Source organism: Coturnix japonica, chromosome 17, assembly GCF_054131305.1.
Source record: "Coturnix japonica strain WE chromosome 17, WE-NBRP24, whole genome shotgun sequence".
In the NCBI taxonomy this organism is placed as follows: domain Eukaryota; kingdom Metazoa; phylum Chordata; class Aves; order Galliformes; family Phasianidae; genus Coturnix; species Coturnix japonica.
Window position 1 is genome coordinate 12,985,660 of NC_140679.1, and position 26,346 is coordinate 13,012,005.

The window sequence follows — 26,346 nt, forward strand, 5'->3', positions numbered from 1 at the left end:
CATCTTGATGTCCCCACCTCCATGATATCTCCATCCCCATGGTGTCCCCACCCAAACCACACAACCCACAGTGTCCCAAACCCCATTACTGGGGCTCCGTGCAGACAGGGGGATGTTTCAGCTCTTCCCCTCCAGCACTGACACGGAGCTGTCACAGGGGAGGTGACAGCATCCCACCGAGGTGAGGACATCCCCATGGAGGTGTGGATGTGCCGGCGCTGGAGAAAGCTCAGCACTTCTGGCCCTGGCTCTCAGCCACAGCGAAGGGTGCAGCTCTGGGAGCGCGAGTTTCAACACGAACAGTTAATTACACTGAAATCCAGTCCTGGCAGCCTGGGCCGTGAGCTCATCAGATGGAGAGCAGCAGGGCTGGGCTGTGCTGGGCAGGACCCGGCTTTGATGGGAAATGGGGTGGCAGGAGGAAGCCGAGTGACTCAGGGTGTGCCGGTTCAACGGGGTCTTCACTTGGGGACATTGGGGACATAGTGCTGAGCTGTGCTTTGGCACGGTCCAATGTTGGGTATGGGGAAACTGAGGCACGACCCTGCGGTGGGGAGGATGGAGCCGTGGGAATGCTTTGACTGTGGGAGGATGAGCGGAGCAGAACCTGCTCTCCCAGCCCCACATCCCGTGGCAGAGCCGGCTTAGAGCCTGCAGGGCAGCACTGGGAGCCCCCAACCCAGAGCTGAGGAAATACATGAGGCTGAGTATGAGGATGGGGTTGGGGTCCCTCAGTGCCATCAGTTCCCTCTGAGGGGGAAATAAGGGGCTCCCATGGTTGGCCTCCGTCCTGCCCTGAATGCACCCACCCCTCCTGGGAGCTGCTCCCATGCCCTATGGGCAGCATAGGGTTGGCAGACGTGCAGGATGAGCCGCAGGCACCTGCTGGGCCTGACCCCCGGGGTTGGGGACACGGGGAGGGGACGGTGGGTGGTGTGCAATTCTAACCATGCCCCAAATTGCAGTGATTGGGGCTGTGCTGCTCCACAACCTCACAGACAGCCCGGAGGCTTTTTGGAGCTGGGAGGGACCCCCCCATCCCCACAAGGGCTCCCCATCCTTGTCTGCCCACAGTAGGAACAGAGCAGGGCTGTGCAGGTAGATTTTAGGGTTTTCCAACAGTAGCAAAACAACGGGACTCAGGTGCCCATGACCGGGGGGTATCCCCAACTCAGAGCCCCATTGGGCTGGGGACAGAAGGTGGGCACTGGAATCAGGTCCCAGCACAGCCCCACACCCAGCGACTAGTGGCCATGGCTTTATGACTACTGGAATAGATCTCTGCTGCTCCATTGGCGCTGCTTGCACACCCCAAGCAGGACAGGCGGGCAGCAGGACACACAGCCAGCCTTGTCCCTTGTCCCCAAGCTGGATGACAGTGGCTGAGCCCCATCCCAAGGGCTGGTGGCCACAGCAGGGCAGCTTTTGGGGTGTCCAAGTTGGGTGCTGCCCTTCCTCCATGTCTGTGTGTCTGTCCACACACAGAGAACAGCACAGTGCAGGGATGATGCCCACCACAGCCTGGGGGGCTCTGAAACCACTCAGTGTTGGTCCCAGCCCCACACTCCTGCTGGGATCAGCCCACTCTGAGCCCACTGCTTTGAAATGAGCCAGTCCTGGGCACTGGAGCCCTTTCTAGGGATGGGCTGTGCTGTGGGGCAGGGGGATGGAGCTGCACATCCCCACATAGGGCGGTGAGCAAAGCCTCGACCATTCCCCATCCCCAACCATTTCCCATCCCTGACCCTACAAAGCACAGAGCTGGGGCTGGGAGCCAGGACCCCAGGGCCAGGCCTGCACCTTGGTGACGAATCCTGGCCCCATGCCTAACACTTGCTCAACGGGAGCGACGGGAGCCAGGGTGTCACCTCCTCAGCCCCCAGGATCCGTCCCCTCCCGGCGTGGGGACGTGCAAGAGAAGGACCCGGTTTGTGGGACGTGGCAGCTCCCCTCGGGGCTCAGAGCTCTTTGATTTTCCATCTTCCCCACCGCAGGGCTGGGGCTGCAGGTGTTGCAGGGATAGAACTAAAGCCGAGCAGCTATAAAAGCTTTGGCAGCTCGTGGGTAACTCCAGCTTGACCCAACAGCACCCTTTTAAGCCACCGAATCTCTCAGAGCTGTGAAAAACCAGCCATAAATCAGCTTGTTTTCTATAAGCACATCATCTGCCCCTCCTGCATCAGATCCGGGGCTGAGATTGGGCTGGAAACCCTCACCAGCAAAGCATGAGGATGGAGTTTCAGCTTCAGGTTGGCTCCCAACCCCACTTCCAGCTGCAGAAGGACATGCACAGTTCCCAGGTAGAGGAACACAGCGTTACAAACACAGCCCTGCTGTGACGTTCCCACCTGAGGGTTTTTAGCCCCAGGCTTTGCAGCGCTGGGTTTTATTCATTCAGGTTCAGCAAAGTCCCAAGATGAAAGCGAGTCAAAGTGTTTTATTAAGAAAAGAGTCCATCATTATTTAAAAAAAAAGAAAGAAAAACAACCATCTCTGTCCTCCCTGAGACAGACTGGAGGCTTCTGAGCCTGGATAATCCCGACTACGAGGGCCACATACGCTGCTCCTATGAGGTAAACCAAGAACTCACGTCTCAAGTCTCACTATAGAAACCTGCTGATGTTTCTTTCCCCAGATCCTCATTGGGCACAACGGGGAAGAGGAGACATGGCAAAGCTCAGCCTCCCTTGTTTCTCTTCTCTCACAACTCCCACCCAGATCTCTCCTGCTCTATAAAGACCCCACTTGCTTCGCCCTCACCCAGAGCCCCTCCGTTCCAATGCTGCTCAATGGGGCTGAGCTCAATCTCCACAGTGAAGGAGCGCAGCAGGCAGAGCCCGGAGAGACTTTCCCTTGCTCTGAGTCACACAACACAGAGAGTCCCTTAAGCTCTCAGCAGCAAAAGGAGAGCTGTCAAAGCAGAGAGCGGCTGCGGCGCAGCTGGGTGTGTTACATATCCATCACTTCTTCCTCCACCGTCTTGTCCTGAGATTGCACATACTTCTCCTGCACTGCAAGCGTGCTGATAACGCACTAATTAAGGAAAACAAGGCGGCAGGGCAGGGCTCAAACACTCCCTTCTCCAAGGAGCTCTAATGTTCTCAGCCAGGAGCCAACCCCAACGTGCGCCTGAAGGCTGGTAGGAAGGCAGCAGTGCTGGCAGCTGCACGCATCACCTGAGTTATTTCTGGCTCTGGTTGATCCCAGACCCGACAAGTAGAGGAGAATCAATTGTATGGTTTGGACGGAGCGCAAAGAAACAGTCCAAGCGAGTGTGAATGAGAGGAAAGTTGTCAAAAGATTTTCCTCCCACACGTACGGCGTCAATTAGCAAAGCATGCGGTAGCTGTGGTGTGGACAACTGCCTGCTAAGCCCTGGGCTGAGCATCTGCATCACAACACAGCATCAGAACAGCAGGAACAACCTGCAAGCTGCCAGCCCCACCTCCAGCCCCTCTCACCCCATCCCCAAAGGGGGAATTTAACATAAGAGAGGATCGGTGGAGAAGGATACGAAGTAAAGTGGAAATCTGCCCCCACTGCTGCTGACATCAGAGCTTCCAGGCTCCTCTGCTCCTGGTCCCCAAAGGAACAGCCGTTGGCTTTGTCCACTGCCTGCATCACTTGCCGCATGCTGTCCTTGTCCTGAAAGGGAGAGAGGTGACACATGAGGAACACGGTCCTTCCCAGGGCCAACAGCTCACGCTGCCCTTTACCACCCATTTTCTCCCAGGCTGTGGGCCACCCAAACTATAGGCAAAGCCTCCACGACATTGCCTGCCTCCTCCCTGAGCCCGCGGGGCAACAGGACAAGGAGGAGCTCCCCCTGGGGTCTGAATACACGATGGGCTGACACCCTCCGCCCTCTCGCTCCCTTTCATCACTGCTCATCTCGGTCCATCTCCCTTTGTTGACACTTCTGCAAAGTGCAAAATTAACATTTTCAGTCCTGGCTCCCAACTGCGTCCCTCCCATCTCCAAATGACTCTGATTTAAACGTGTTTTAGGTAATGGCTTGGAATTGAAATGCGGGTGCTGAAGGAAGGAGTCTCGGTTCCCCACCCCAGGACACGAGGCTCTCACAGCTCCAAGCCCATTAGCTTTTCCTTCTCCTTCGGCTGCGACACAACACGTGCAAGTCTGGGTGCATCTCACCATCCTCCTCCATCCTCATCTATTATAAAACCTTACAGCCCCCGTGTCTCTGACTTTTACAGCCAGTTCTGGGTGCAGATGGAGAAGAAGCACAGGCAGCATGGAATCTGGGGCAGCCTTTGCAGGTCTGTTTCCCCCCCGTGTAACCCAGCTGCTCTCAAACATCCCGGCTGCTTTGCCAGCACTCCGTGCTCTCTCTGCCCTTCTCCTCCCCCAGCATCACCTGGACGTTGAGAGGAACAAAGGACACCAGGCTGTAGTCCTCAATCACCTCCACCAGCTTCTCATTGAGGCGGCGGTAGTTTCTGAAGAAGGGGTCAGAAGCTAAATGGTCAACCAGGTAAGAGAGGTCCAAGACCTCTGTGTAATAATCCAGGTTGAAAGCTGGAGGGAAACACCAAGAGGCTCTGAAAACCATTTGCAAATACAGGTAAGCACCCCTGGCCAGATCTCACCTCCAAGAACCCAGTGAGATTTACACCATCTTCCCAACCACCTCCCAGCAGAACAGCCCTGTACCACGGCAGCTGATCTGCATCTGCCACCACCCGACTCCACGTCTCCCTCTCTGAAAGGCTCTTACCCAGCTTGCCGTACTGCTCAATCAGGTCCATCTTGGAGAGGACGTTGACGTGGGGCAGTTCCACATGCAGCATCGTGGAGAGAGAAGTGCAGAGCACGGAGATGAACTTGCCAGGGTCTGTGCAGTAATGGGAATCCACCAGATGTACTGCAGCCAGCTGGGGAGCAAAGGCACAAAGGTGAAAATCCTCCTGCATAACCCTGGGAGACACTGAGAAGGACAACGCACCCAGATCTAACCAATCACACAGGCTCCTACGTGGGGAAAGCTATCATAAAACACCCTCCTATGGATATACAATCCATACAGTGCATGGACAGATCCAGCATCTCCACCCTCACACCCGTGGGGGGGTTCAGAGGGAGGTGGATGCAGGCAGGGAGGGCTGTGTGAAGGCTGCAGCACTGCAGGACACCTTCCACCCCAACTGCTCTGAGGCCACCTCTCTTTGCAGCAGCAGCTCCCAGCCTGTCTGCACTCTGCAGGCTTTAAGGGGGTGCCGGGGTGGCCCCCATTCCGAGCTACACAACTGGCTCAAGGTTTCCACATTCCCCATAGGAAGGTTTGCCAACTCAATGGCAGTAACTGCAGAACTCCTCGCTCTGCCAGGAGAAGCACTTTGTGGTTTGAAATGAGGATGAATCACTACGTTAATGAGCTGCTCGATCCCCTGCGTTTCACACCGCTGTAACAACGTGGTCTGAGATCTCTGCTAAGCTGCTGCCCGTTGCACAATGCCACTCACAGGCAGAGCTCTGTAGCTGAGGGTGGCTGAATCACAGCTGAGCTTCTGCAGGCAAAATAAAGCCAGTGCAAAGCTCACAGGCAGGTGCAAGCACCCCTGTGCCCATCAGAACAGGAGAGTAAGCAGCCTTTTTTTAGTAACTGCAGTTTCGTGTAGGTCTATTTGAATAAGGATGAATTCTAATGTGCAGATTCCCAGCGACACTCTCAAGCAAACCAACTTGCCCTTCTTGCTCGCGCCCCGTGTGGTTTGCACATTCATGCTTTGGCCCGAATGCAAAGCAAATGCAACGTAGGCAAGTTAGCGTGGTTATGGGACTCTTCTCACCCGCGCTTCCTAATTTGCATCTTCCATTGTGCAAGAAAGCACAGAGCACGTATTACGAGGTGCACAGCCATTTGGTTTGGCTGCAGGAGGGGCAGGCAGGGCCTGAGATGACACCTGGATTTCTCACAGTGCAATGCAGAGGATCCGCACTCGATCTGCACGCACACAGAACTCCCTGCCCTGAAATACAGCACTGACTCAAATCAAACACAGCACAAACCTTCCAGCTGGGAGACTCTGGGAGGAAGGAACCCATGAACCCATCCATGTTCCTGCTCAGGATAGTGACACTGTGTTAAACATCCTGAATAAGCTACTCCTGCCTGTCCCAGCAAGAATAGAATGGCCTGGGTTGAAAAGGAACATGATGCTCATCCAGTTCCAACCCCCTGCTGTGTGCAGGGTCACCAACCAGCAGCCCAGGCTGCCCAGAGCCACATCCAGCCTGGCCTTGAATGCCTGCAGGGATGGGGCATCCACAGCCTCCTTGGGCAACCCTTTCTCAAGGAGGATAGTGAAGAAAACAGCCCTTAAGAGCCACATCCACAACCAAAAAGCAACACAGCAGCACCGAACCCACCCTGAAATTCCACTTGGCCAACTGTGCAAAGACGTTCTTCAGGGCATCGTGGTGGGTGTAGAGCTCCACCTGCCCCGGGCAATCAAACAGGTAATAGTGACCTCTGAAAGCAGCCAGCTTCTCCTGCAACCAATCGCAATTGGCCTCCAGGTACTCCATGCAGTAGATGAGCCCCCCGTTGGGCCCCAGCTTCAAGTTCTCCATCACATCAGATAAAGTGATGAGCTCCGAGATGTCCACGGCGCAGGAATACGGCATGGCCTCGTTGGCCGGGTCCAGGTTCACCACGGCCACCGAGCGGCCGATGCTGCCCATGAAGTGCTGCATGCCGTGGCAATACGTTGTTTTACCGGAGCCTGGGGGTCCGATCACCACCTGCCCGAAGGACAGCGGGTTCCCTTTGCTGCTCTCAGACATGGCGGCTCATCTCCTCCTCCTGAACAAGGCAATATTAAGCTCTCATTCACTCTCAGCCTTGGGCTGCTTATAAAGAAGGCACAGAGCTGAGCATCACAGCAGTGCATTCCCCCGTGCCCCTCACCCAGCCCTGTGACCCCACACCCCCCTTTGCCCCCACGTCCCCCCATGAACCCACGTCCCCCCGTGTCCCCACCCCCCTCCATGTCTCCCCGCCCCCCTCCAGGCCTACACCCCCCCCCAGTCCTGTCCCCACACCCCCCCGTGTCCCTCACCCAGCCCTGTGCCCCCACGCCCCCCCATGAACCCACACCCCCCCATGTCCCCACCCGGCCCCGTGTCCCCCCTCCAGTCTTAAACCCCCCCCCCCCCCAGTCCCGTCCCCACGCCCCCACGTGTCCCCCATCCCTCTCACCGCCACTTCCGGTGTCTCACCGTTGGGTCCGGCTGCCCGCAGGGCCCCGCTCACCTCGTTCCGGTGTAGCAGCCGCCCGCACAGCGCCCCCTGGCGGTCGGAGGGCGCAGCGGGTGTCGCGGGGCCGCCGGTTCGATTCCCCGCTCCACCCGTTTCCTCCAGGCACAAACCCAGCTCCCCCCCACCCCGCCTCCACAAACAGAGAACTGACTCTACGTTGTGTCTGCCACACCTATGAGAAGTGCAGAGTAAGCAGCAGGAGCCCACTGACACGGAGGACACTGAATCCACACGTAACACCACAAGGCCGGGTCACACGGATGAAAGCTCTCAGCCCAGGGCTCCGTGCAGCCCAAGCTTTGTCATAGGGAAGCATGGAAGGAAGCAGCTGCTCCAGCTGACCACAGGGAGACGCCTTCCCCAGGGCTGCCAGGACGTGTCTTTCATCCCAATGAGTTTCTCCCGGGACTGTGGGATGGTCACACCCAATAGACAAAGCTGGGAGCCCGCAGCAAACTTGCAGCAGGACAGTTAAGTTGCCACAGCTGGCCCTGCCTGTACTTGTCCTGCCTTGGGTATGAAGGAGATGTGAACTGTGTGCTCGGCTTCTTGGGCTGAGCTGGCTGCGGATACAACTAGATCCAGGCAGCAGTATTAGCTTTAAAGCTCAGGTATAACTCTGCAGTTCCCACCTTGTTCCCAGTGAACAGGACCATTAACGTCTCCCCTCGCTTTAATAGCTGTAAAAAATATAATCATCAAGGCTATTTCCTCTACAAATTATTTCTTCCAAAAATAAATATATGAACAAAGTACTCCAGAACTGAGACCAGCAGGAACCAGCCTGTGGTCAACAGGAGCAGCACCATTAAAAGGCTCAGTGTCAGTCTGTGCTCAGCGTGACTGAGTGCTGAAGCTCTCCAGAGTGCCACGCGATGCCCGGACGAAAGGCATGTCCTGTCTGTACTTCATGGCAGTGGGTGGCTGGCGCCTGAGCAGCTGGTCACCGCTGTCAATGGGCTCAGGGTCATCGTAGATGGTTGAGATGAGGACAGCAGTGTCTCTCCGTGGCTTTTTCACCTTGCTGAACGCTGGTAGTTTCTCCCCATGGTACCTAGAGGGAAGCAGATAGCATTGGGTCCACTAGTGCTGGGGTAGAGTGGGACACCCCTGAAGATCCAGGCTGTCTTCAGTACATGTTATAAAGGAGAAACGGACAGGAATGGTGCAGGTGCCCCGTCCTGAAGCCACCTCATAGACAGGAATAAGCAGCAGCTCTCACAGTGAGACACAGCACTGAGCAAAGCACACAGAAATCAGAAGTAAGGCACACAGATCTCACTCAGGTCACTTGAGCTTTTCCTACAGAAATATTGTAGCATAGCTGACCCTTAATTCCTGAGCTCAGCTCTCCCTCCACGTCTGTGTGCTGCAGGAACCTGCATATGGTTCCAGTTCTTCTGGCCTAACAACACAAGTCATTTCAAGTGCATTGGACTGGCAGGAAGAGCAGAGCAGTCAGCTCTGGAGTTCTGTGGAGGCCCCTGGGATGCAGCCTTACTGCTCTGGCTCACACTTGACTCTTTTTTAAGCCAGTGAGTTGCAGATGCCAGGCAGAGGCTCCAAACACAGGCCAGCAGGGCACAAACAAGGTACTTACCCCAGACCTCTCTTGCATCTGGGATTCTGACCCTCGTTGTCAAGAGCTTCGGCCATTCCAGAGTTGTTGCTCCCCAGCCCCAGCCCCTCCGTCCAGCCCTGCTGCTCCTGAACCTTCCTGCCAAAGCCCTGGGAAAAATAAAGTCATAAAGATGTCAGATGAAGCCCTCTCTCATCTTCTCAGAACCTCCAAGACCCACATATTTTGTACATCACCAGAGCAGCCTTTCCCCATCCACTCCGTACCCAAAGCTCACCTTGGTGTATCTCTCAAAGGTGCCAATTTGCTGCCTTGATGTAGAACCATCCTCCAAACCATCTCGAAGTCTCTGTTCCAGCCACATCTGGACTGAGTCACGAGCATCCTTGTCACCTCCATCTAGGGAAAAAAAGCAGCAAGAGTCAGAGTAGCACAGCTCAGGAAATCCATTTCCTGCTGTGATTTCCCCCAGAGCACCACCCAGCAAGGAGGCAGAACCTGTTCTTTTTGGCAACCCTCACAGCCAAAAAATGTTCTTTCAAGTACAGTGACGTCTCAGATGCTTTCAAAGGATGACTGAGCTCCCCTCGTCAACAGTTCTGCAGGTTCAGAACTTCCCAGCCTCCCCTGTTTCCTATGAAGTTTTTCCAACCACGAATACCTTTGTCATAGTAGATGCTCATGTCCACATCCCAGTCATCCGCAGTCTGCTCATCAAAGTCTGCCAAGAGAAGAAAAGCACAGGTTTTGGTGATGGCTGTGGAAATCTGACACAGAAGAGCTGTAAGCTAGTGGTGGAGCCCTGTTCTCTCTATCAAAATGGGAAGGAACAGATATTAGGGTACACAAGCCACAGAGCTTACAGAATAGGCTGCTAGTAGGACCAACAGAGCCATCAGATAGAACCTCTGTAGGTTCTGTCATCAAGACAAGGCTTAAAAATCGACTGCCAGATGCCCATATCTGCAGTGAACTGAAGGGTTATACTTCATCTATCTGCTTTTGCCAGGCTGGGTTCCCAGTCCCCAGCTTGTGGCAATCAGTCTGTAGTGCAGTGACACAAACACCAACGTTACCTCCATTCTCCTCCCTCCAGTACTGAGCATCTGTGTAGAAGACAAGGCCTGAGCCTCCCTTCTCCCACTTCAGCTCAATCTCCTCCTCAAACAGCCGCTCCTCCACACGATCCTGCTTGGTCACATCCTCATGCAGAGCCTCGTGTCGCTCCCATTCCTCACAGGTATCATTGTCCTGCAAAGAAACCAGCAAGAGGTGGGTGACAGCAGCAGCACAGAGCCTCCTTTTCACTTCCCTGACCCTCACGGTCCATTGCAATGCCTTCACTATAGAACACCTTTGTCAACAGAGCTCGTCTCAGCCTGCTGTTCTCAGGCACTGACATGACCAGCGCTGATGACCTCATTCCCCTGACTAATGCCATCTTCAGAGTCAGCAGACAGAAGTGGTGAAAAATACCACGTCACACCCACTTCACAACATGCTTTCAGCAGCGTACCTGATCCGTAACGCAAAGATGTCCATTTAAGGAGCAGGCGTGTTGTACCTAAAGTCAGCACTAGCAACCAATTAATTCCACTCAAGTAGATCCCTAAAGAGATTGTATGGGTTCCAGAAAAGGAGTTTGTTGGCACAGCCACAGATCAGACTGACAGCTTTACTGCTGTCTGCCCAGCTTTGGGCACAGCCCTTCAAGGGAGACATTAACCAACTATGGGATGTCCAAACGAATAGCTAGAGATCCAGCCCATGAGAAATGGCCACAGGAACAGACTTGCTTAGTATGGAGAAGACCGAAAGCAGCTGTTGAATAAGAAGCTCTTAAAGGAAGGAACAAAGCGTTCTCTGTGTCCACTGTTGCTAGGAGAACCTAAATGGAATAAAACTACAGCAAAGATTTGACATAATACAGCTTAATTCTGGTGTATAATGGCAGGACAGCCAAGAACGGGAATGGCTTGCCTCAGGACTTGCCTCTGTAATAACAAAGATTGGGAGAACAGGCTAGACAGGAGCCTGCCGGGGGCAGTAAGATAATCTCTGGAGAGCCAGACCAGCCCAGCTTTCTAGAAGTCTTTGTCAAGAAAGTCATTTTTCTCTGAATGACTAACTTGTACTGCAGGAGCATCCAAGGTCAACCATCTGCACAACTCTGCATGTCATTTCCAGAGCGCTGATGTGCTCCCCAGTCTCCAGCCATCTCATTTACAAGCAACAGCAGAGCCAGACCGACCTGCCACACAACAGCAGAGGCCCCCTCCTGCAGCAGCAGCCACCAGCTGGGCTCCATCCTCTGGATTGAGCTCTTTGTGCTGACACCATAAAGCAGTTTCACTTGGACAAGCTGTTCTGGAAGTATTATCTGTACTACTACATGCACTAAGGAGCTCAGAATGCAAACTACCACATTTTAACACTGTTTTCAGACAAACTGACTTTGCAATACAACTGAAAGGTTAAAAATCAGCTCTAAGAGTTACATCAACTCTCAGCTTTGCAGCTCAATGTCTGACCTCAGGCAGCACCACAAAACTCCACTTACATCATCCGAGTGCGACTCCTCTTCCTCCTTTTCCTGCCCCACCTCATCTTCCTCAGCACCGGCTGCATCAGTCACCTCAGGTCTTGCCACAGGCCCCTGGTCCTCAGTGATCTCATCCCCTGTAGCGGTGTAAACTCTTTCTTCTTCTATAACCGTCTCAGTGTTCTGGTATTCAAAAGGCACGTTGCCGTACCTCCGCGATGAGCCCGTCTTTGGGAAATCCAGCTGTAATTTCTTGATGATCCTGGGGGGCAGCCTGCAGGCACGGATCAGCTCCAGAAACACTTTCAGAGGGGTGCCCACGTTCCCAAAAGGCATAAAGGAGGGAGGGTTGAACTCAGGCAGACGCTTCAAGTCAGCTTCAGAGATGGTTTCACCCTCAGCCTTCGTGTCTGCTCCACTGGGAGACATCTCTGAGCCTGCAAGAGGGAAGGAGTGATCTGGGGAGGGACCTACAGCAGAGAGGGGTAAATTGGGCTCTCCTGGGGAGGTCTGGGTAGAGGAACAGCCCCCAGACTGACCCTGCTTGCCCCATGTTGGAAATATCCTCAATAATTTTTGGTCAGGACGGTATCTCTGATAAAAGCAGTTTCTATTTGCGATTGCAATGGCGGGCGCCCTGATGGCAGCAGCGCCCCTATGGACATTATGTTACAGTTTTGATACCTTTTCTCCCATATGTTTTCCCCTCCCCTCTCCCCTTTGGTTGGGTATTCCAGGTTACAATGTTACCCGAGGTTTGCATTTGTTAATTACATTCTGAAATCTGTTAGTTCACTTGCTATCTTGTCAGTCGCTGTCCTGCTGTTTCTGTTTCCAAGATGTCTCGGTATCTTATCCTATTGATATGTTGATTCCCTTCAAAGCTTCTTCCATTCTGTCCTAGAGGCCTTTGTTAAACAAAGAGCCGGGGTGGGGGTTGTTGCTAGTTTACACAGGCATATTGTTAATTATTTTAACTTCTCCTCTTTGAATCCTTTATTACTCAGGTCTTATTTGTCCAGCATCAAAAACCAGTAGTTCTATTTCAGACAGCTGGACAGCCAGGAGCTGCAATCATTGTACCTAATAACTACAAATCGCTTCACTTATATAACGAGACCTTGAAATAAAACATTCTTATTCTAAATGCAGAAACAACATTTGATTCCCACACCCAGAACAGATATAAAGTGTTAAGGAAACTTCATTAGGGGTAAAGGCTTTATCAAAGGGGGAGGCCCAGTCCTACCTGTCCCGGGGCTGAGCCGGACCCTGCGGACCAGGCAGCGGCCGGGCAACGAGGCCCCGCCGGGCCCGACCCATCGCCGGCCCGAATACATGCGGATAAAGCGCCGGGCCCGGCCGGGCCGAACGGCAACCGGGCAGCAGCACCGAGAGGGAGATGAGGCCTGATCATCACATCCCGTAGGAGGGAGATCGGGGCGGTGGCGGTAATGGAAGCAAAGGAAACCGCCGGTTTCTAGGAATTGGCTGAAGTAGGAGCGGAGATGGGCGGAGCGCAGCGCGGCCGGGATGCCGCTGATCAGGCAATACCGGGCAGCGCCGCCGCCATTAGGGAGTTCACAGCTCAGCGCCGCCATCTTGTCCACCCAGCCATGCGTCACAAGGGAAGGGCGCGCGGTGATGACGTCACAACCGTCTTGAGGTGGGGAGGATGGCGCCGCCTTGTGGCTGGGAGGGGAACTGCAGTTATGGGGTCAGCTGGGGGGGACCTCATAGATCCCCATAGAGACCCCATAGACCCCATAGATCCCCATAGAGACCCCATAGACCCCATAGATCCCCATAGAGACCCCATAGATCAGGTTGCCCATGGCCCCATCCAACCTGGTCTTGCACACCTCCAAGGATGGGGCAATCTGTCCCCAACGAGCAGCTGGGAGCAGCAGTGCTATGGGGTATGGGGGCAATGGGGGCTGCTCGCTGTGCTGGGGATCCTGCCTGCTGCTGGGTCACTGTGCCAGCAGTGTGTGGTGTGCCCAGCACACAGTGACTCACACACATGTCACCGTGCTGAGCAGCTCGTGGCTGGCGTGGGCCTGCAGGGATCATGGGGTGACTCACACTAACCCACCTTCCCTTTGGAGAAGGGCTGTCAGGCTGAGATCCCCTTGGAAGCGACCTGCTGTGTGTTGGCACAGATGGGCAGCACACAGTTCTCCCAGCAGGCTGCTGTTCAAACACGGTGTGTTTATGGTGGTGGGGAGCCAGGAGGCTTTATATGGCTGTTCTCCTGTGGGCTGTGTGTGCACATCCAGGTGAGTCAGCACCAACCTCCTGCATCAGCACCTCCAGGTGTGGCTGTGTGCGTGAAGGAAGGTGCAGCACAGACAGGCTGCAGTTGTGCTGCCTCTGCAGGTTTCAGTGCACAGAGCAGTGTGTGCCCAGCACAGCTCATGGGGCTGCATTGCAATGCTCCCCTATGATTCCCTATGATGCTCCATCCCTGCATTCAGGTGTCCTTCCCACACTGTACCCCCAACAGCTATTTCTACAAGTCTGAAATGCCAGAAATATAACAAAAAAATCACCAAAATGTGACAAATTTTTATTAAAAAAATAATTTACTGCATCTTATGTACAAATCAAACGAAGGTCCACTCATTAAATACTGACATCAGTTACAAAAGCTGCAGGCAGGAGAAGTGAGCTTTCCTACTATGTTGAACCAGCTGGAACTCAAGGCAGGGATGTTTGTTCAGTGTCTGTAGCTCAGTGTGTTCCTGAGCCATTCCCAGTGTTGCCATATATATTGAGGTGTATAGGGAGGATGAAGTGGTGTTCATGCAGCGTTATTTGCCGTACGTTTCACTGCTCTTAGGTAATCCAATCTGTGAGCAATCCTGTTGCAGCTCATGGCATCGTGGGGAGGAGATGCGATGTGATGAGAGGCAGGAGGCGTTCATGAAGCTGGCTACATGCCCTGTAAGATCTGATGCTTCTCCTGCTGTCTGAGGAGGATTCTTGATGGCTGTCTGTGAGATTTCATGCACAGCAGACATTGGCTGATACTTAAAGATCTAATTCCTCACTGCTTGCACCTGGTTGTACTCTACAAGTGATACCACCGAAGATACTCAGCACCCCTAAATACCACTATCAGCACAGAGCCATCACAGGCAGCGAGTTGAGGTCCAACCTCATCTCATGGAGTTAACAACAAAACACACATTGATTTTAATTGAACTGAGGATTCACTGAGATATAAAAAGCCTGGAGCAGGCTCTAACTCAGTCTGCTCTGTGTCACAGGGCTGGCCTGCTTGCTAGAAACTCAGTACCACCAGCCACACACACTCACACTCCTCAAAACAGACTGGCAGAGGTGGAGCAGCCATGCTGAATCAAGGCTGCTTTCCTTTATGCTCTGAGCCCTACAGCCTAGAGAGAGGCACACGCAAAGCCCTGTGGAGCTCAGAGTACCTGACTGCCTGCTCCACAGTCCTCCCTGCTGCCCTGCCAGGTGTTGTTGAGCACCCACAGGGCTGTGGCAGAGCACAGCAGCTCACAGAGCCACGCGTGGTGAAGGAGCCGGCTGCCAGCTGGTGATTTCATACAGCATATCCACGATGAGCTCAACAATGTCTGCGTTGCCAATGATGGGTCGGAAGAAGAGGTCTGTGATGAGGGCGGGAGGGATGGATTTCAAGGTGGAGGTGATGAGTAAAATGAGGGTAAAGCGGTCCTGGTCCTTGGGGTGTAGGATCTGCACAACTTCCTGAAGCGCTCGCTCGGCTTCCCGCTGGAGGCTCTCGATGTACAGGGAGGCTGTCAGCCCTGGGACATCTGCCAAGAGAAAGGAGGGAAGGATGTGAAGAGGAAGGCTGGAAAACAGCTCGAGGTTTCTCCCATCTCCCTCCCCGTATCTTGGAGAAAAACCTCAGAGCCATTAACAACATGTATTTCAGGGCTGTTGCTTTGAGGGAATAAATACAGCTAATGAAGCAAACATGGGCTTTGTAGAGTAAGACCCAGGGTTCTTTGATTGCAAGGTAAGGAGGTCTCTGCTTTTAAACACTACATTCAGTATCCCTCCTCCCTGCTTCCCAGAGGTAAACTGCATTGCTGGTGCTAATGATGTGAGCAGCTCTCCCTGCTCTCACACACACTTTTGCCCAAACTCTGAGCGACTCCAAGCCAAGAGCAGTGTTTTTAAATGCTAACTCATGCAGGGCTTTCTCTTGCCACCAGCAGGCAGAGCTGGGAGGGTTGAGCACTCACCAGGATTAAAGAGAATGGCTCCCTTCAGGTAGGCGTATTCTTTGGGGCTCAAGTCCAGGCTCCAGAAGGTGTTGAGGCTGCACTGCAGCCACTGCACAGCGGCCAGCATGGGCTGAGTCCACTCAGGCTCCTGCCTTTTGCTTTGGCCATCGAGGAGGATCTTCTCCAGCATGCTGGGGGCTGGGGTCTCCATCACCTCAAACGTCACCGTCTCCTGGACCAGCCCCAGGAGGAAGAGGGGGACCCAGCAGCTGTCCAGCAGCAGGAGCTGGTCCCCTCGAGGCAGCAAGTGGAAGGAAGGGAGGTTTTTCATGAAGCTGATGGTTTTCACCAACACATCGGACGCAGCCTGGCAGGTGATATGGGGTGTCCGGAGGCAGACCGTCCAGCGCTGGTGGCACAGGCAGCGTTGGTGAGGTGGGCTGTGGCTCAGGTTCTGGCTGAGGAGGGTGTAGAGAATGGCTGGGTGTTTGTCTTCATGCTGGCACTGACACCTCTCGCAGTCCATGTCTATGCTGCTGGTCATCAGAGCAGAACTGGGAGCCCCGGATCCTCTGTGAAACTCCGCAGATGGGAGAGACCTGTAAGTTTCCTCCCCGTCTCAGTCTGGGAGTGACCTGTCCTCCCAGCTCTGCCAGCACATGGCTGTTCAAACAAGCTCTTATAAGGCTCGGTCACAAGTGGAACACCCCTTCCCAGCCTTGACCGCTCCGTGATTAAGCGGTCCTCATTAAAGAAGAAAAAAAACAACAAAAAAAAAAAGCCACCAACCCCAGCTGTCCCCAGACTGATTGGCTGGAACCAGCAGGATCTCAGCATGGCGTCAATGGCCGTTTTCTCAATGAAACCCCAGCAGGGGCAGCGGGTTGGGCAGCCTTATCACAATTACCCAAACAGTATAAACAAAGTCATTAACCCGGGCTGTACCATGGCACCAAGGCCCCACGCTGCAATCAGGCTGTGCTATCTGGCAGCTGTCGCTGCCAAGGAGTTCACACACACACACACATACACACACAGGGTGTTCGTCTGAAGTGAGGACCCCATGGCAAATGGCCTTGGAAAGAGCAACCTGGAAGTCATTTTATCAGCAGCTGTTTGCCTAACCTTGTTGACAGGAGATCGGTGCTGTTGCAGTTAAGGAAGGTGGTGAACTGAAAGACTAAACCTAAAGGCAGCAGCCCATTGTGCTGAAGGAGTAATGCTGGGTAGGTGAGAGGCAGGTTTATAGGTTTTTACCTTGAATTGCTCTGGAATTTGTATGTTTTGATCAGCATTAGTTAAATGACAGCACACAATTATGGATTCCAGTGGGGCCTGTGAGGAATTCCTCACACAGGGGGTGCCTGGTGAACCCTGTGATGATGGGAACAAGTGATTTGGCAGGACTAGGGGAAATGGTTTTAAGTTAAAAGAGGGAAGATTAAGGTTGGATGTTAGGGGGAAGTTCTTCACTAGGAGAGTGGTGAGGCCCTGGAACAGGCTGCACAGGGAGGTTGTGGATGCCCCGTCCTTGGAGGTGTTCAAGGCCAGGTTGGACGGGGTCATGGGCAACCTGATCTATGGGGGCTCTATGGGGTCTCTATGGGGATCCATGGGGTCTATGGGGTCTCTATGGGAATCTATGGGGTCTATGGGGTCTCTATGGGGATCCATGGGGTCTATGGGGTCTCTATGGGGATCTATGGGGTCTCCTGGGCAACCTGATGTAGTAAAGGTGTATGTTTGGTGGCCCTGCCAGGCAGGGGGTTGGAACTACACGATCCTTGAGGTCCCTTCCAACCCGGGTCATTCTGTGATTGATTCTGTGATTTAAGGGCACGCAGTTCATGGTGCACAAAATGGATGGAACTGATGGCCACATTGATGGCTTTTCATCAAGAAAACACCCATCTACCTGCATTTGTTGGCCAACACAAGTCAGCCTGGGGAAGCGGCAGCACCTGCTGATTGATTTAATGGAGCAATAGGAACCCTATGGGGATAAGGACCACTCACTCTAATGCACACAGCTCTCAGTGCAATGGAGTGAAGCTAGCAATGAGGCCTACAGCAGCCACAGGGACCGGCATAGCCTGTCCATACTGCAGATTACAGGCCTGGATTAGAGGCTCTTTAAACTGTGTGGTGCCTGTGGAGGAGATACAGGTAAAACCAAGGCTGCTTAGGCCTGGATTAGAGGCTCTTTGAATTGTGTGGTGTCTGTGGAGGAGATACATGTAAAGCCAAGGGTAAAGTACCCGGATGTAGGCGACCCCATGGAGCCTTCTGGAAAGGCCTAGGCCCAGGCCCAGCCGTCGCCATAGCAACCGAGCCCCGCTCCACTCTTCCCGCCTCTCCATCCCGCCTACGGCCTCGACCAATCCACGAAGGCATCGGTGCAGACGAGCGCTGCGATTGGCTGTTGATTTCGGTACCTCCCTTTCCGCTTCCGCCCAGCTCGCTTCCGGTTCCGGTGAGCGGTAACGTGAGGGCTGTGAGGAGACCGGTGAGCGGAGAGGATGGGGCTGAGCGCGGAGGAAGCGGCGGAGCAGGAGGATCGTTTCGATGGCATCCTCCTGGCCATGGCCCAGCAGCACCAAGGCGGCGTGTGCGAGGTAACACCGCCGCTCCCGGGGCGGATAAAGCCCGTTTGTGCTGCCGGTGGTTATTGGGGGGGGGAGGAGGAGCGGGCGGGCCTAGGAGGAGGAGGGGTATCACGTGACTTCCGGCCCCGCCATATTGGAGGCGGTGGGGCCTCCATGGGGCTGATATGGGGGGCGTGTAATGGGGCTGTTAATGGGATGCAATAGGAGTTTGGTCCTTTGTAAATCAAATGGGGCACAGAGGTGGGTCTGAATAGCAGCTGGGGGTGCCCAGATAGGTACAAGTCCAGTGTGATCTGTGAATATCATACCTACACTCTGTTAATGTAGATCACATAGATGCCTCCCCTGTAGAACTGATCCAGGAGGTGGATTTTCAAGCAAGCCAATGGGAAACAGAGTGTTTCATGATGATCCTGATCATAATATGTGCCAGCAGATATGGATATGATCCCCTCTGATCTCAGAGGCACAGATAGGAAGAACAGAATAAATGCTGTTCATTAGACACGAGGTGCCTTGGAATGATCTGGTCTCATTGCTCTGTTTATTTCCCTGTTCCCTCTACCAGCTTGTGAACACATTCTTTAGCTTCCTGAGACGTAAAACAGATTTCTTCACCGGTGGAGAAGATGGTGTAGCAGAGAAGGTAACAAACCACCACCTGCCAGTTGTGATGTCTTTTGATTTGTGTGTCAGCCACGTTTGTGCCTTGCTAAGCCTTCACGGAATCACAGAATTGTAGGGGTTGGAAGGGACCTCTAGAGATCATTGAGTCCAACCCCCCTTCCTTTCCATCCTCAAACCCTCTAATGCATTTGGGGATGAGCAGATAAAACAGCACTGAAACCAGGTGACAATGAGCTGTCCCTATCTGTGGTGAGGCACGATTGCTTGTTCAGGTGATCCTGGTGCTGCAGGTTTTTGCCATGCTCTGGCCAAAGGCTTGTTTGGAAAGCAAATCTGCCAGACACACACTGACTTAACGGTGACAGACACTGCAGTGCCGATAACCGCATGTTGCCTTGTTTGTTCACCTCAGGAAAAGCTCAAAGTCCACGTCTCCACACAAGCAGCTGCACCTTTGTCTCTGGGTTGCTGTAACTGTAAGGACTGAGCGTGCCTTGGTTCCAGGTTGCCTCATTAACGTGCTGAGTGTTCCAGCATGAGTTCGCCAGACTTTCTGAAGTGTTCTCGGTTGTACTTGCTCTGTTCTCCCTCACTTAGCATGTGAACTCCTTTGTAATGCTTGGCTGGATGCTGTGTTACTCTCTGCCCTCCTGGCATTCGAGCTCTGGATGATTGCAGCAGGGATTACAGGGAAGCTGATGTTGTAGAAGGGTCTGATACTTCTAGGTCCCGTGGCCAGTATGGAATAGAGGGGAAAAGCCAGAGTGTATGTCTCTTGTAAGCACTTTTTGGACTACTGGAACTCCCTGTGAGCAAAGCAGGTGCTGTTGCCATGGTAAATGCATAAAGAAAGACATTAATTCTGATAGAGCGCAGAATATTCTCTCTAGTCTAGTCTTCAAAGTAACAGAATTAAGGCAGGTAAGGGATGGGAAAGTGGATGGTTTCAAAGGAAGAATGAATTGAGGTCTAGTGCTATTTTCCTTGCATTAGGGGACATATCTCAGATTCCTGGGGACTATGTTCCCAGGGTCTGAAATGCAGTTGGAAGATGAGCCCTGATTTGGGGATCATGGCTGCTCTTATTGGACCTTATATAGCTAAATAGATTTGCTCCCTGTGGGTACTGTTAGGAAGAGAGGCTGGTTGATGCATGTCTTGAGTTCTGTGTCCTAGGAGATGCTGGACTCAGGTTGTGTAAATAAAGCTCACTTTGCCCTTTAAAAACAAAGCAGAAATAGCTGGTGCTTGGTTACAAAACTGATTGCTTGGAGTTTCTCTGGAAAGGTGCTGGTTCTTCATGGGGTTTCTGAGATGCACATAAAGTATCTGATACCTACATCTGAGAGCTCTCTCCGCTCTGATTTCTTTTCTTAGATTCTGTTTGTGTTGTTTCCTGGAGCAGACTGCAGTTCCCATCCGTGCTGCTTTGCACGGTGCTCTCTGGCATTATTGAGCACCAGGCAGTTGTTCTGGCTTCCTGCCTGTGTACTCAGCTTTCCCTTTGAGCAGCACAACCATTTGTATCAGAGAACTTGAGAGTTTGCTTTTCACAGCCACATGAGAAATTGAAGTTAGTTGTGAAGCAAAGATTTCCGCTGGGACTTGACCATCAGGAAAATGAGCTTTTCAAATATTCCTCCTTTAAATCATGACACTGTTAAACTGTGATACCGATTGATTTCTGCTAGATTTTGCTGTTGCAGTGGTAGCAATGTTTTCAGGAGTTATAGAAACTCTTCATGGCAAAGGTTTTGTAATGCAGACATTAATATGCCTGGGGAAAATTCAGCTGTGGGACAGGTTAGAAGTAGGTATAAAAAACTATGTCCAGTGTCTCTGTTCTTCCAGCTTTCCTGGATGTATGGAGTAGCTGTCAGATGGGTTAGGAATGCTGGAATAGCACAGAAGACAAGAAAGCAAAAAATACCTTGCTAAATAGTGAGTTGGCTTCGTTTGGGTTTGGAAAAGAAAAAAAGGAGGTGATTTCTTTTTAAGCCCTTTGGTGTGTGTTCTTGTCTTCCAGCTGATCACAGACTCCTTCAACCATCACAACAAACTGGCTCAGAAGGAGCGGAAGGAGAAGAAGGCTCGTCAAGAGGCAGAACGACGGGAAAAGGCAGAGAGAGCTGCAAAGCTTGCCAAAGAAGCAAAACAGGAAGCAAATGAGCCAAGGATTAAGGAACTTACGGACGAAGAAGCAGAAAGGCTGCAGCTGGAAATAGATCAGGTGAGAGCTTTGCTTGGCACACAAGGGTACCAGCAAGTATGTTAGATGAGCAAGTAACACAAAAGTATCAGCTATCCTAATGTGTTAATTCTGTTTTTAAACAGAAGAAAGAGGCACAAAAGGAGGTTAACAATGTCCCAGTGAAATCCTCAGAGGATGATGGTGATGCTTCAGATTCTAATGAACAGGTAAGACTCATCCAGTGATTTCATTTTGGACTGAGAGAAATATGTTTCTGGATAACCATGAGAACTCCTGTAAATATTAGGGGATGTCCTGCCTGCTTTTCTTTGAGAGGATGCACTGAAACTGATGTTCTCTTCTGTACTGTGTCCTGGTCATAACAATATTTAATTCTCAATGTAATTTTCTTTTATCAGAAACACCTTTTCATTTTGGGTTAAATTTATGCAAATATCACATATGTTCAACTAACCTGAAACTCTTATAAAAATCTGGAATTGTGAAGGGTATATGGAGACTTGAAAAAACTTCCTTTTCCTTTTACATTGGTTGATTAGGAAACAAATGAAGACGATACAGATGAGAATGATAAAGGAAAACTTAAACCCAATGCTGGCAATGGAGCTGACCTCCCAAATTACAGATGGACACAGACTCTTTCAGAGCTGGATGTAAGTACTGCCTTATATACGGGGTCTGAGGAATCTTAGCCACAAAGTATGTGCTGTTAAGAACAGTGATCCTGAAGGTTGTTAATTTTACTTAATGACAACATTCCAGTAGCTGAGGGACAGCCTGGTAATTAAATTAAATTCCCAGAATCTGTAGGCAGCTCTATTCTCTACAGAGCATTGGCAAACAAAGTTAGAACAGGACATGAAAATCTGCTTCCTTTCCTTAAAGATACATTGACCACCCAGTTGCTAAATTTACACTTGTATCCTTTCACCTCTTGCTTGACCAGTGAGAATTATCGTATCTTACTCTGACAAAAGGCAAAGTGTCTTACAACAGCAGCTCAAGAGGGCAAGGAGAGACTTAATTGCTCTGCTCCTCATGTCTGACCTTTGTCTGTTCCAGCTGGCCATCCCTTTCAAGGTGAACTTTCGGCTGAAGGGGAAGGATGTGGTGGTGGATATCCAGAGACGGCGCCTCAGAGTTGGCCTGAAAGGTCATCCCCCTGTTATTGATGGAGAACTTTTCAATGAAGTGAAGGTGGAGGAGAGTTCCTGGCTGATTGAAGATGGTAAAACAGTCACTGTGCACCTGGAGAAGGTAAAGCAGCATTAACTGGGGAGGGCTGAGACTTGTCTGCCACTTTCCTGGTGAAATCAGAATCACCAAACACAGGGCTTTATAAAGCTGGAACAGAAGAATCATGCTTGTCCTTGGTGCAGTGTTAGTGATGCTATGGAAGCCAGGGTGTTGCCACTTGATCCTGTCTGCAGGGAGGTGAGGCAGTGTCACAGGTTGCCCAGAGAGGTGGTGATGCCCCATCCCTGCAGACACTCAAGGTCAAGCTGGAAGGGCTCTGAGCACTGATGGAGCTGTAAGTGTCCCTGCTCATTGCAGGGGAGTTGGACCAGATGGCCTTTAAAGATTCCTCCCAACCCTGATTCTATCATTCTGGATAGCTGAAGTGGTTAGAAATGAAAGTGGTGCCCCTTATCCACGTTCAGATTGTACTGATGCTTAGAGAATAAAGTTTAATTCCAGACACAGCATGCTAAGAGCAAGTCCAGGAAAAAGAAATAACTTTTGCTTCTTTGTTCCCTCAGATAAACAAGATGGAGTGGTGGAACAAACTAGTCTCCACAGACCCAGAGATCAACACCAAGAAAATCAATCCAGAAAACTCAAAGGTAAGAACTCCCTCTGTTTGAATGAACGAAGCCTTCCTATCTTAGAGGTGCTCCCAAAACTTCAACTAAATAAAGCTGAGATAAGTTAGAGTGTCTGATATTTCTCTAGCCAGTGCACACAGCATTGTGTGCATCAGAATACCCGTGTTCTGTGCAAGCAGAATAATGTGTGTGTGTTGAGCAAAGTGATTTCAGTTCTGATGGAACTCCTTGGTTTCAGTTGTCAGACCTGGACAGTGAGACTCGCAGTATGGTGGAGAAGATGATGTATGATCAGCGACAGAAATCCATGGGCCTCCCCACATCTGATGAACAGAAGAAGCAAGGCATTTTGAAAAAGTGGGTATACCTAATTGATCTGTGGGTACTGGCTTTCCCCTCTTCATCCTTCACACCAATATATAGTGGTGTTATAGAGGATCAGGTCGCCCTTCAGTGCTACCTGAGTTCAATTCTACAGTTACAAAGTCATTGAATTGTTGGCTAACCACCAGCATCTATAAAAGCCAATGGGGGTAGATAACATAATGGGAAGTTCTGGGAATAGTCCAGCTCTGGTATTGTCTTAATCTTCTGATTTCAAGTCCAGAAAGCATGTTTGAGCATAGAAGTACTGACTCCAGTGAACTTTAACATGGTCTTGATTGTTTTCTAATCTCCCTCTACTCAGTAGCCCAGATAATCTCCCTTACACACCTGTCACCAGACAGCTATCTCCAAGCCAATAGTCCTTTTATGCCTTTATTGCCTTGTTTGGCACAAACGCACCTTGGCAGGGAAATTACTCATGGAGCCCCCAAGGCCAAGCAGGGAGGCGTGGAGGCAGTTCTGAGTCAGGCATCTTCCTTGGAAAGCGCAAACCCACATCTCAGGGCTGGAGGGAGGATTGGTGTAGCAGACCTTCCTTCTGCATCTGGCTCCTTCCTCAGCTTATCTGTTCTGGCAGAAGCTTTGCTCTGAATGGTGTGCTGAGTTTAGAGTAGGGTGAGAGTCTTAAAGACCAGATTTCCTCAGTGCCTGAAGGAGTTGTGCAATGGCAGGTCGTCTTTGCCTGCTGGAAAGTGCACATGAAGGATATCACAGCGAGACCACTGGTTCAGTGCTCTGCAAGCTTGACCCGTGTGCAGATTGGCTGGTAAAGAATGGATAGGAAGTTTAGACTGAAGTGGACTGGGTGACACCCAGGTGGGTTCTGATCTCTGCTGTTGAGTTCCTCCTGGCTGCTCAACAAGGATGCTGCTTTCACAGCACATATTTCCACGGAGATGGAAAGGGAAAATACTATGGTATCATTTCAGGTTAAACAGAGGGATATGGGGGGTCTGCCCTGTCCTCCCCCTCATGCATACACCCTCCACATGGTTGTGTTGAATCCCATGGTGAAATAAATGCAGGGCAGAGGAGGAATGCAGGGGCATCTCTATGCCCTAATACCCCACTCCTGGTCTCCTGTAGGCACAGTTCAGTTCTCAGAACTTTCTGATGTGGCAATCTGTGTCCAAATAGTCCTATCTGCTGAGACTGCAGTACATTTGAAATCAGGTTGTGCCTAGTCTCAGGTTGCACTGGAGATATTCCCTATGTCTCCAGTAACGCATAAGGTAACACATTCAAGCTTAAATCCTAATCTACCCTTATAATCTCCCCTCTGCCCCACAATCAGTGTCACAGCTGCTACGTGTCTGTCCGAGAGGTAGCAGTTAAGGGTGTGTAGCTGATAAAAAAACTGCCATGTGTCTGGGCTCTCTGACCTTGGTGGCTGGTAGGATTGCTGATATTACTGACCCGAGGAAAAACCATTTGTAGTTTGGGGAGCATGACCTGGGGAGCTCAATAAAACAATCCCTGCTGCGGAGGGTGTGGAGAGGAAGTGAATTTGATAGTGCAGGAAGTAGGGATGCCTCACTTGTTGGGAGAGGGGCTGCCTTGCACCTGAAAAGTGGAACGTGAAGAGGCTGAATGTGTGAGTTGAAATGGAGTTGAGGGGGTGCTGAGCCTCTCAGGTACTCAATGTGTGCTCCTGGGGAGAGCTTTCTGTGGCTCCTGCTGGCTTATAACCTGGCTGTTGTCTTTGTGTTCTTTGCAGGTTCATGGAACAGCATCCAGAAATGGACTTTTCAAAGGCTAAATTCAACTGATCCCTCCCCTTCTCCCTGCTCTGTCAGGCAGCCCATTGAATGGGACAAGAAATGTACTGCTGGATAAGTAGGGATCCCTTACCTTGGGCAAGTAAACACTTGCAGCATCCCCATCTGAGCTTGCTGTGGAGGGAGCTCCATGAAGTCGCCCTCAGTTGTCCCGTGTTGAGCAGAACGTAAGGCCACAGAACCAGCCTGCAGCACTCCAGTCAGAGCCATCTGTGGCAATTCCCAAGCAGCAGCAGCAGCAGCTAGGAGAGAAGGAGGGGCTAGAGCAAAAAGGGCATGAAGGTTTCAAGAGCCAGACTTGACAGATTTGGGGATATATCCTTCATGTATTTAATCTCCTGGAGCTGGTCACCCCTGCTTTGCCATTTCAGTTCTGGCTGCAGGTGCTCCTGAGTTTTAGTTAGTTTTTACTCCCTCCCTGCTCTGCCATTCCTTCTCTCCTGTGGAAACAAGGGCCAGTTTATTCTAGGAAATAATTACATTTCTGCCTCCCTGGGCAAGGAAAACAGCATTCTTAAAAGAAAATAGTCTTTTCAGTAGAGAAAGACTGCTCCTCCTCATTGCTGTAACCCATCAATTCAAGGTAGCAGATAGCATTGTGCTGCTGCCCAAAAACTGAATGGGGAAGGATAAAACTGGCTCCTTTCTCCTCACCTGTAATAGGTTTAAATTGCATCTGAACAGAGGGTTTTGTGGCTGAGTTGCACTCAGGTGCCTTCCGTCCTTGCTGCTGCTTGTATTGCCAAAAGTGGAACGGACTTGACCCCATGTAGCTCAAGGCAGGGCTCCCATTCCAGCTGGAGAGGATGATGTGTTGCTCTATGTCAACGGAAGGCTGGGGTCTGTGGCTGTGGGCAAGGGGAGGGCGTGGGGGTCTTTGGGATAATGTTTTTACTGAGAGTTCACCTGTCTCTTTTCCAAGATCCTCTCTCCCTCCCGCTTACTGACAGGCATCGCTGTGTTCTCTTCTGAGCTGCTGACAAGCAGCATCACTCTGCATGGTTCATATCTTCCTTAAAACTTCAACATAAAGGAAAAAAAGTGTCAAATGTGTGGGTAGAGCGTGTGGTTCCTGGTGCAGAAGGGCTCTGGGGAGGGGCTGTGCAGTTTAGATGTGAGCTGGGAGGGGGGCATAAAGGTGCCCAGGGAGGGGTGACTGCTTGTTGAGGGCTGGGGCTTCTGCTCTGAAGCTGTTTTGGTCCTCTCAGGCTCCTCACTTCTAATTTTTGCTCCCCAGCTCAGAAGAGACAACAAGAGCTGCGTCTTACTCAGGAGTGCTGACAC

At 51.7% G+C, this 26,346-nt stretch overlaps 4 protein-coding genes across 6 annotated transcripts; 1 reads left to right on the top strand and 3 right to left on the bottom strand.

The window, feature by feature from the left end:
- Positions 1-2,417: 2,417 nt before the first annotated feature.
- GPN2 (GPN-loop GTPase 2) lies at positions 2,418-7,252 on the bottom strand. 3 transcript variants are annotated; one of them, XM_015883702.3, is made up of 6 exons: positions 7,223-7,252; positions 6,391-6,826; positions 4,739-4,895; positions 4,379-4,539; positions 3,515-3,645; positions 2,418-3,022 (listed from the first exon to the last, which is right to left on the bottom strand). In XM_015883702.3, the coding sequence occupies exons 2-6, from the start codon at positions 6,805-6,807 to the stop codon at positions 2,950-2,952; spliced, it is 939 nt and encodes a 312-aa protein (XP_015739188.1). In that variant the 5' UTR covers positions 6,808-6,826; positions 7,223-7,252; the 3' UTR covers positions 2,418-2,949. The 3 variants fall into 3 exon arrangements, with proteins under 3 accessions (XP_015739188.1, XP_015739189.1, XP_015739187.1); XM_015883703.2 differs by having other exon boundaries at positions 7,137-7,252; XM_015883701.3 differs by lacking the exon at positions 7,223-7,252 and having other exon boundaries at positions 6,391-6,827.
- Positions 7,253-7,937: 685 nt separating this feature from the next.
- On the bottom strand, positions 7,938-13,026 carry GPATCH3 (G-patch domain containing 3). Its single transcript, XM_015883700.3, has 7 exons — positions 12,653-13,026; positions 11,422-11,840; positions 9,938-10,112; positions 9,523-9,582; positions 9,139-9,260; positions 8,883-9,010; positions 7,938-8,336 (listed from the first exon to the last, which is right to left on the bottom strand). Exons 1-7 carry the CDS (start codon positions 13,002-13,004, stop codon positions 8,117-8,119), a joined length of 1,476 nt encoding a protein of 491 aa, XP_015739186.2. The 5' UTR covers positions 13,005-13,026; the 3' UTR covers positions 7,938-8,116.
- A 925-nt stretch (positions 13,027-13,951) lies between these two features.
- Positions 13,952-16,294, bottom strand: NR0B2 (nuclear receptor subfamily 0 group B member 2). Its single transcript, XM_015883772.3, has 2 exons — positions 15,645-16,294; positions 13,952-15,209 (listed from the first exon to the last, which is right to left on the bottom strand). The coding sequence occupies exons 1-2, from the start codon at positions 16,168-16,170 to the stop codon at positions 14,929-14,931; spliced, it is 807 nt and encodes a 268-aa protein (XP_015739258.1). The 5' UTR covers positions 16,171-16,294; the 3' UTR covers positions 13,952-14,928.
- A 1,792-nt stretch (positions 16,295-18,086) lies between these two features.
- NUDC (nuclear distribution C, dynein complex regulator) lies at positions 18,087-26,111 on the top strand. The gene is made up of 9 exons (XM_015883644.3): positions 18,087-18,241; positions 18,801-18,878; positions 20,886-21,089; positions 21,194-21,277; positions 21,611-21,724; positions 22,134-22,328; positions 22,832-22,915; positions 23,136-23,254; positions 25,002-26,111. The coding sequence occupies exons 1-9, from the start codon at positions 18,146-18,148 to the stop codon at positions 25,051-25,053; spliced, it is 1,026 nt and encodes a 341-aa protein (XP_015739130.2). The 5' UTR covers positions 18,087-18,145; the 3' UTR covers positions 25,054-26,111.
- Positions 26,112-26,346: the final 235 nt, after the last annotated feature.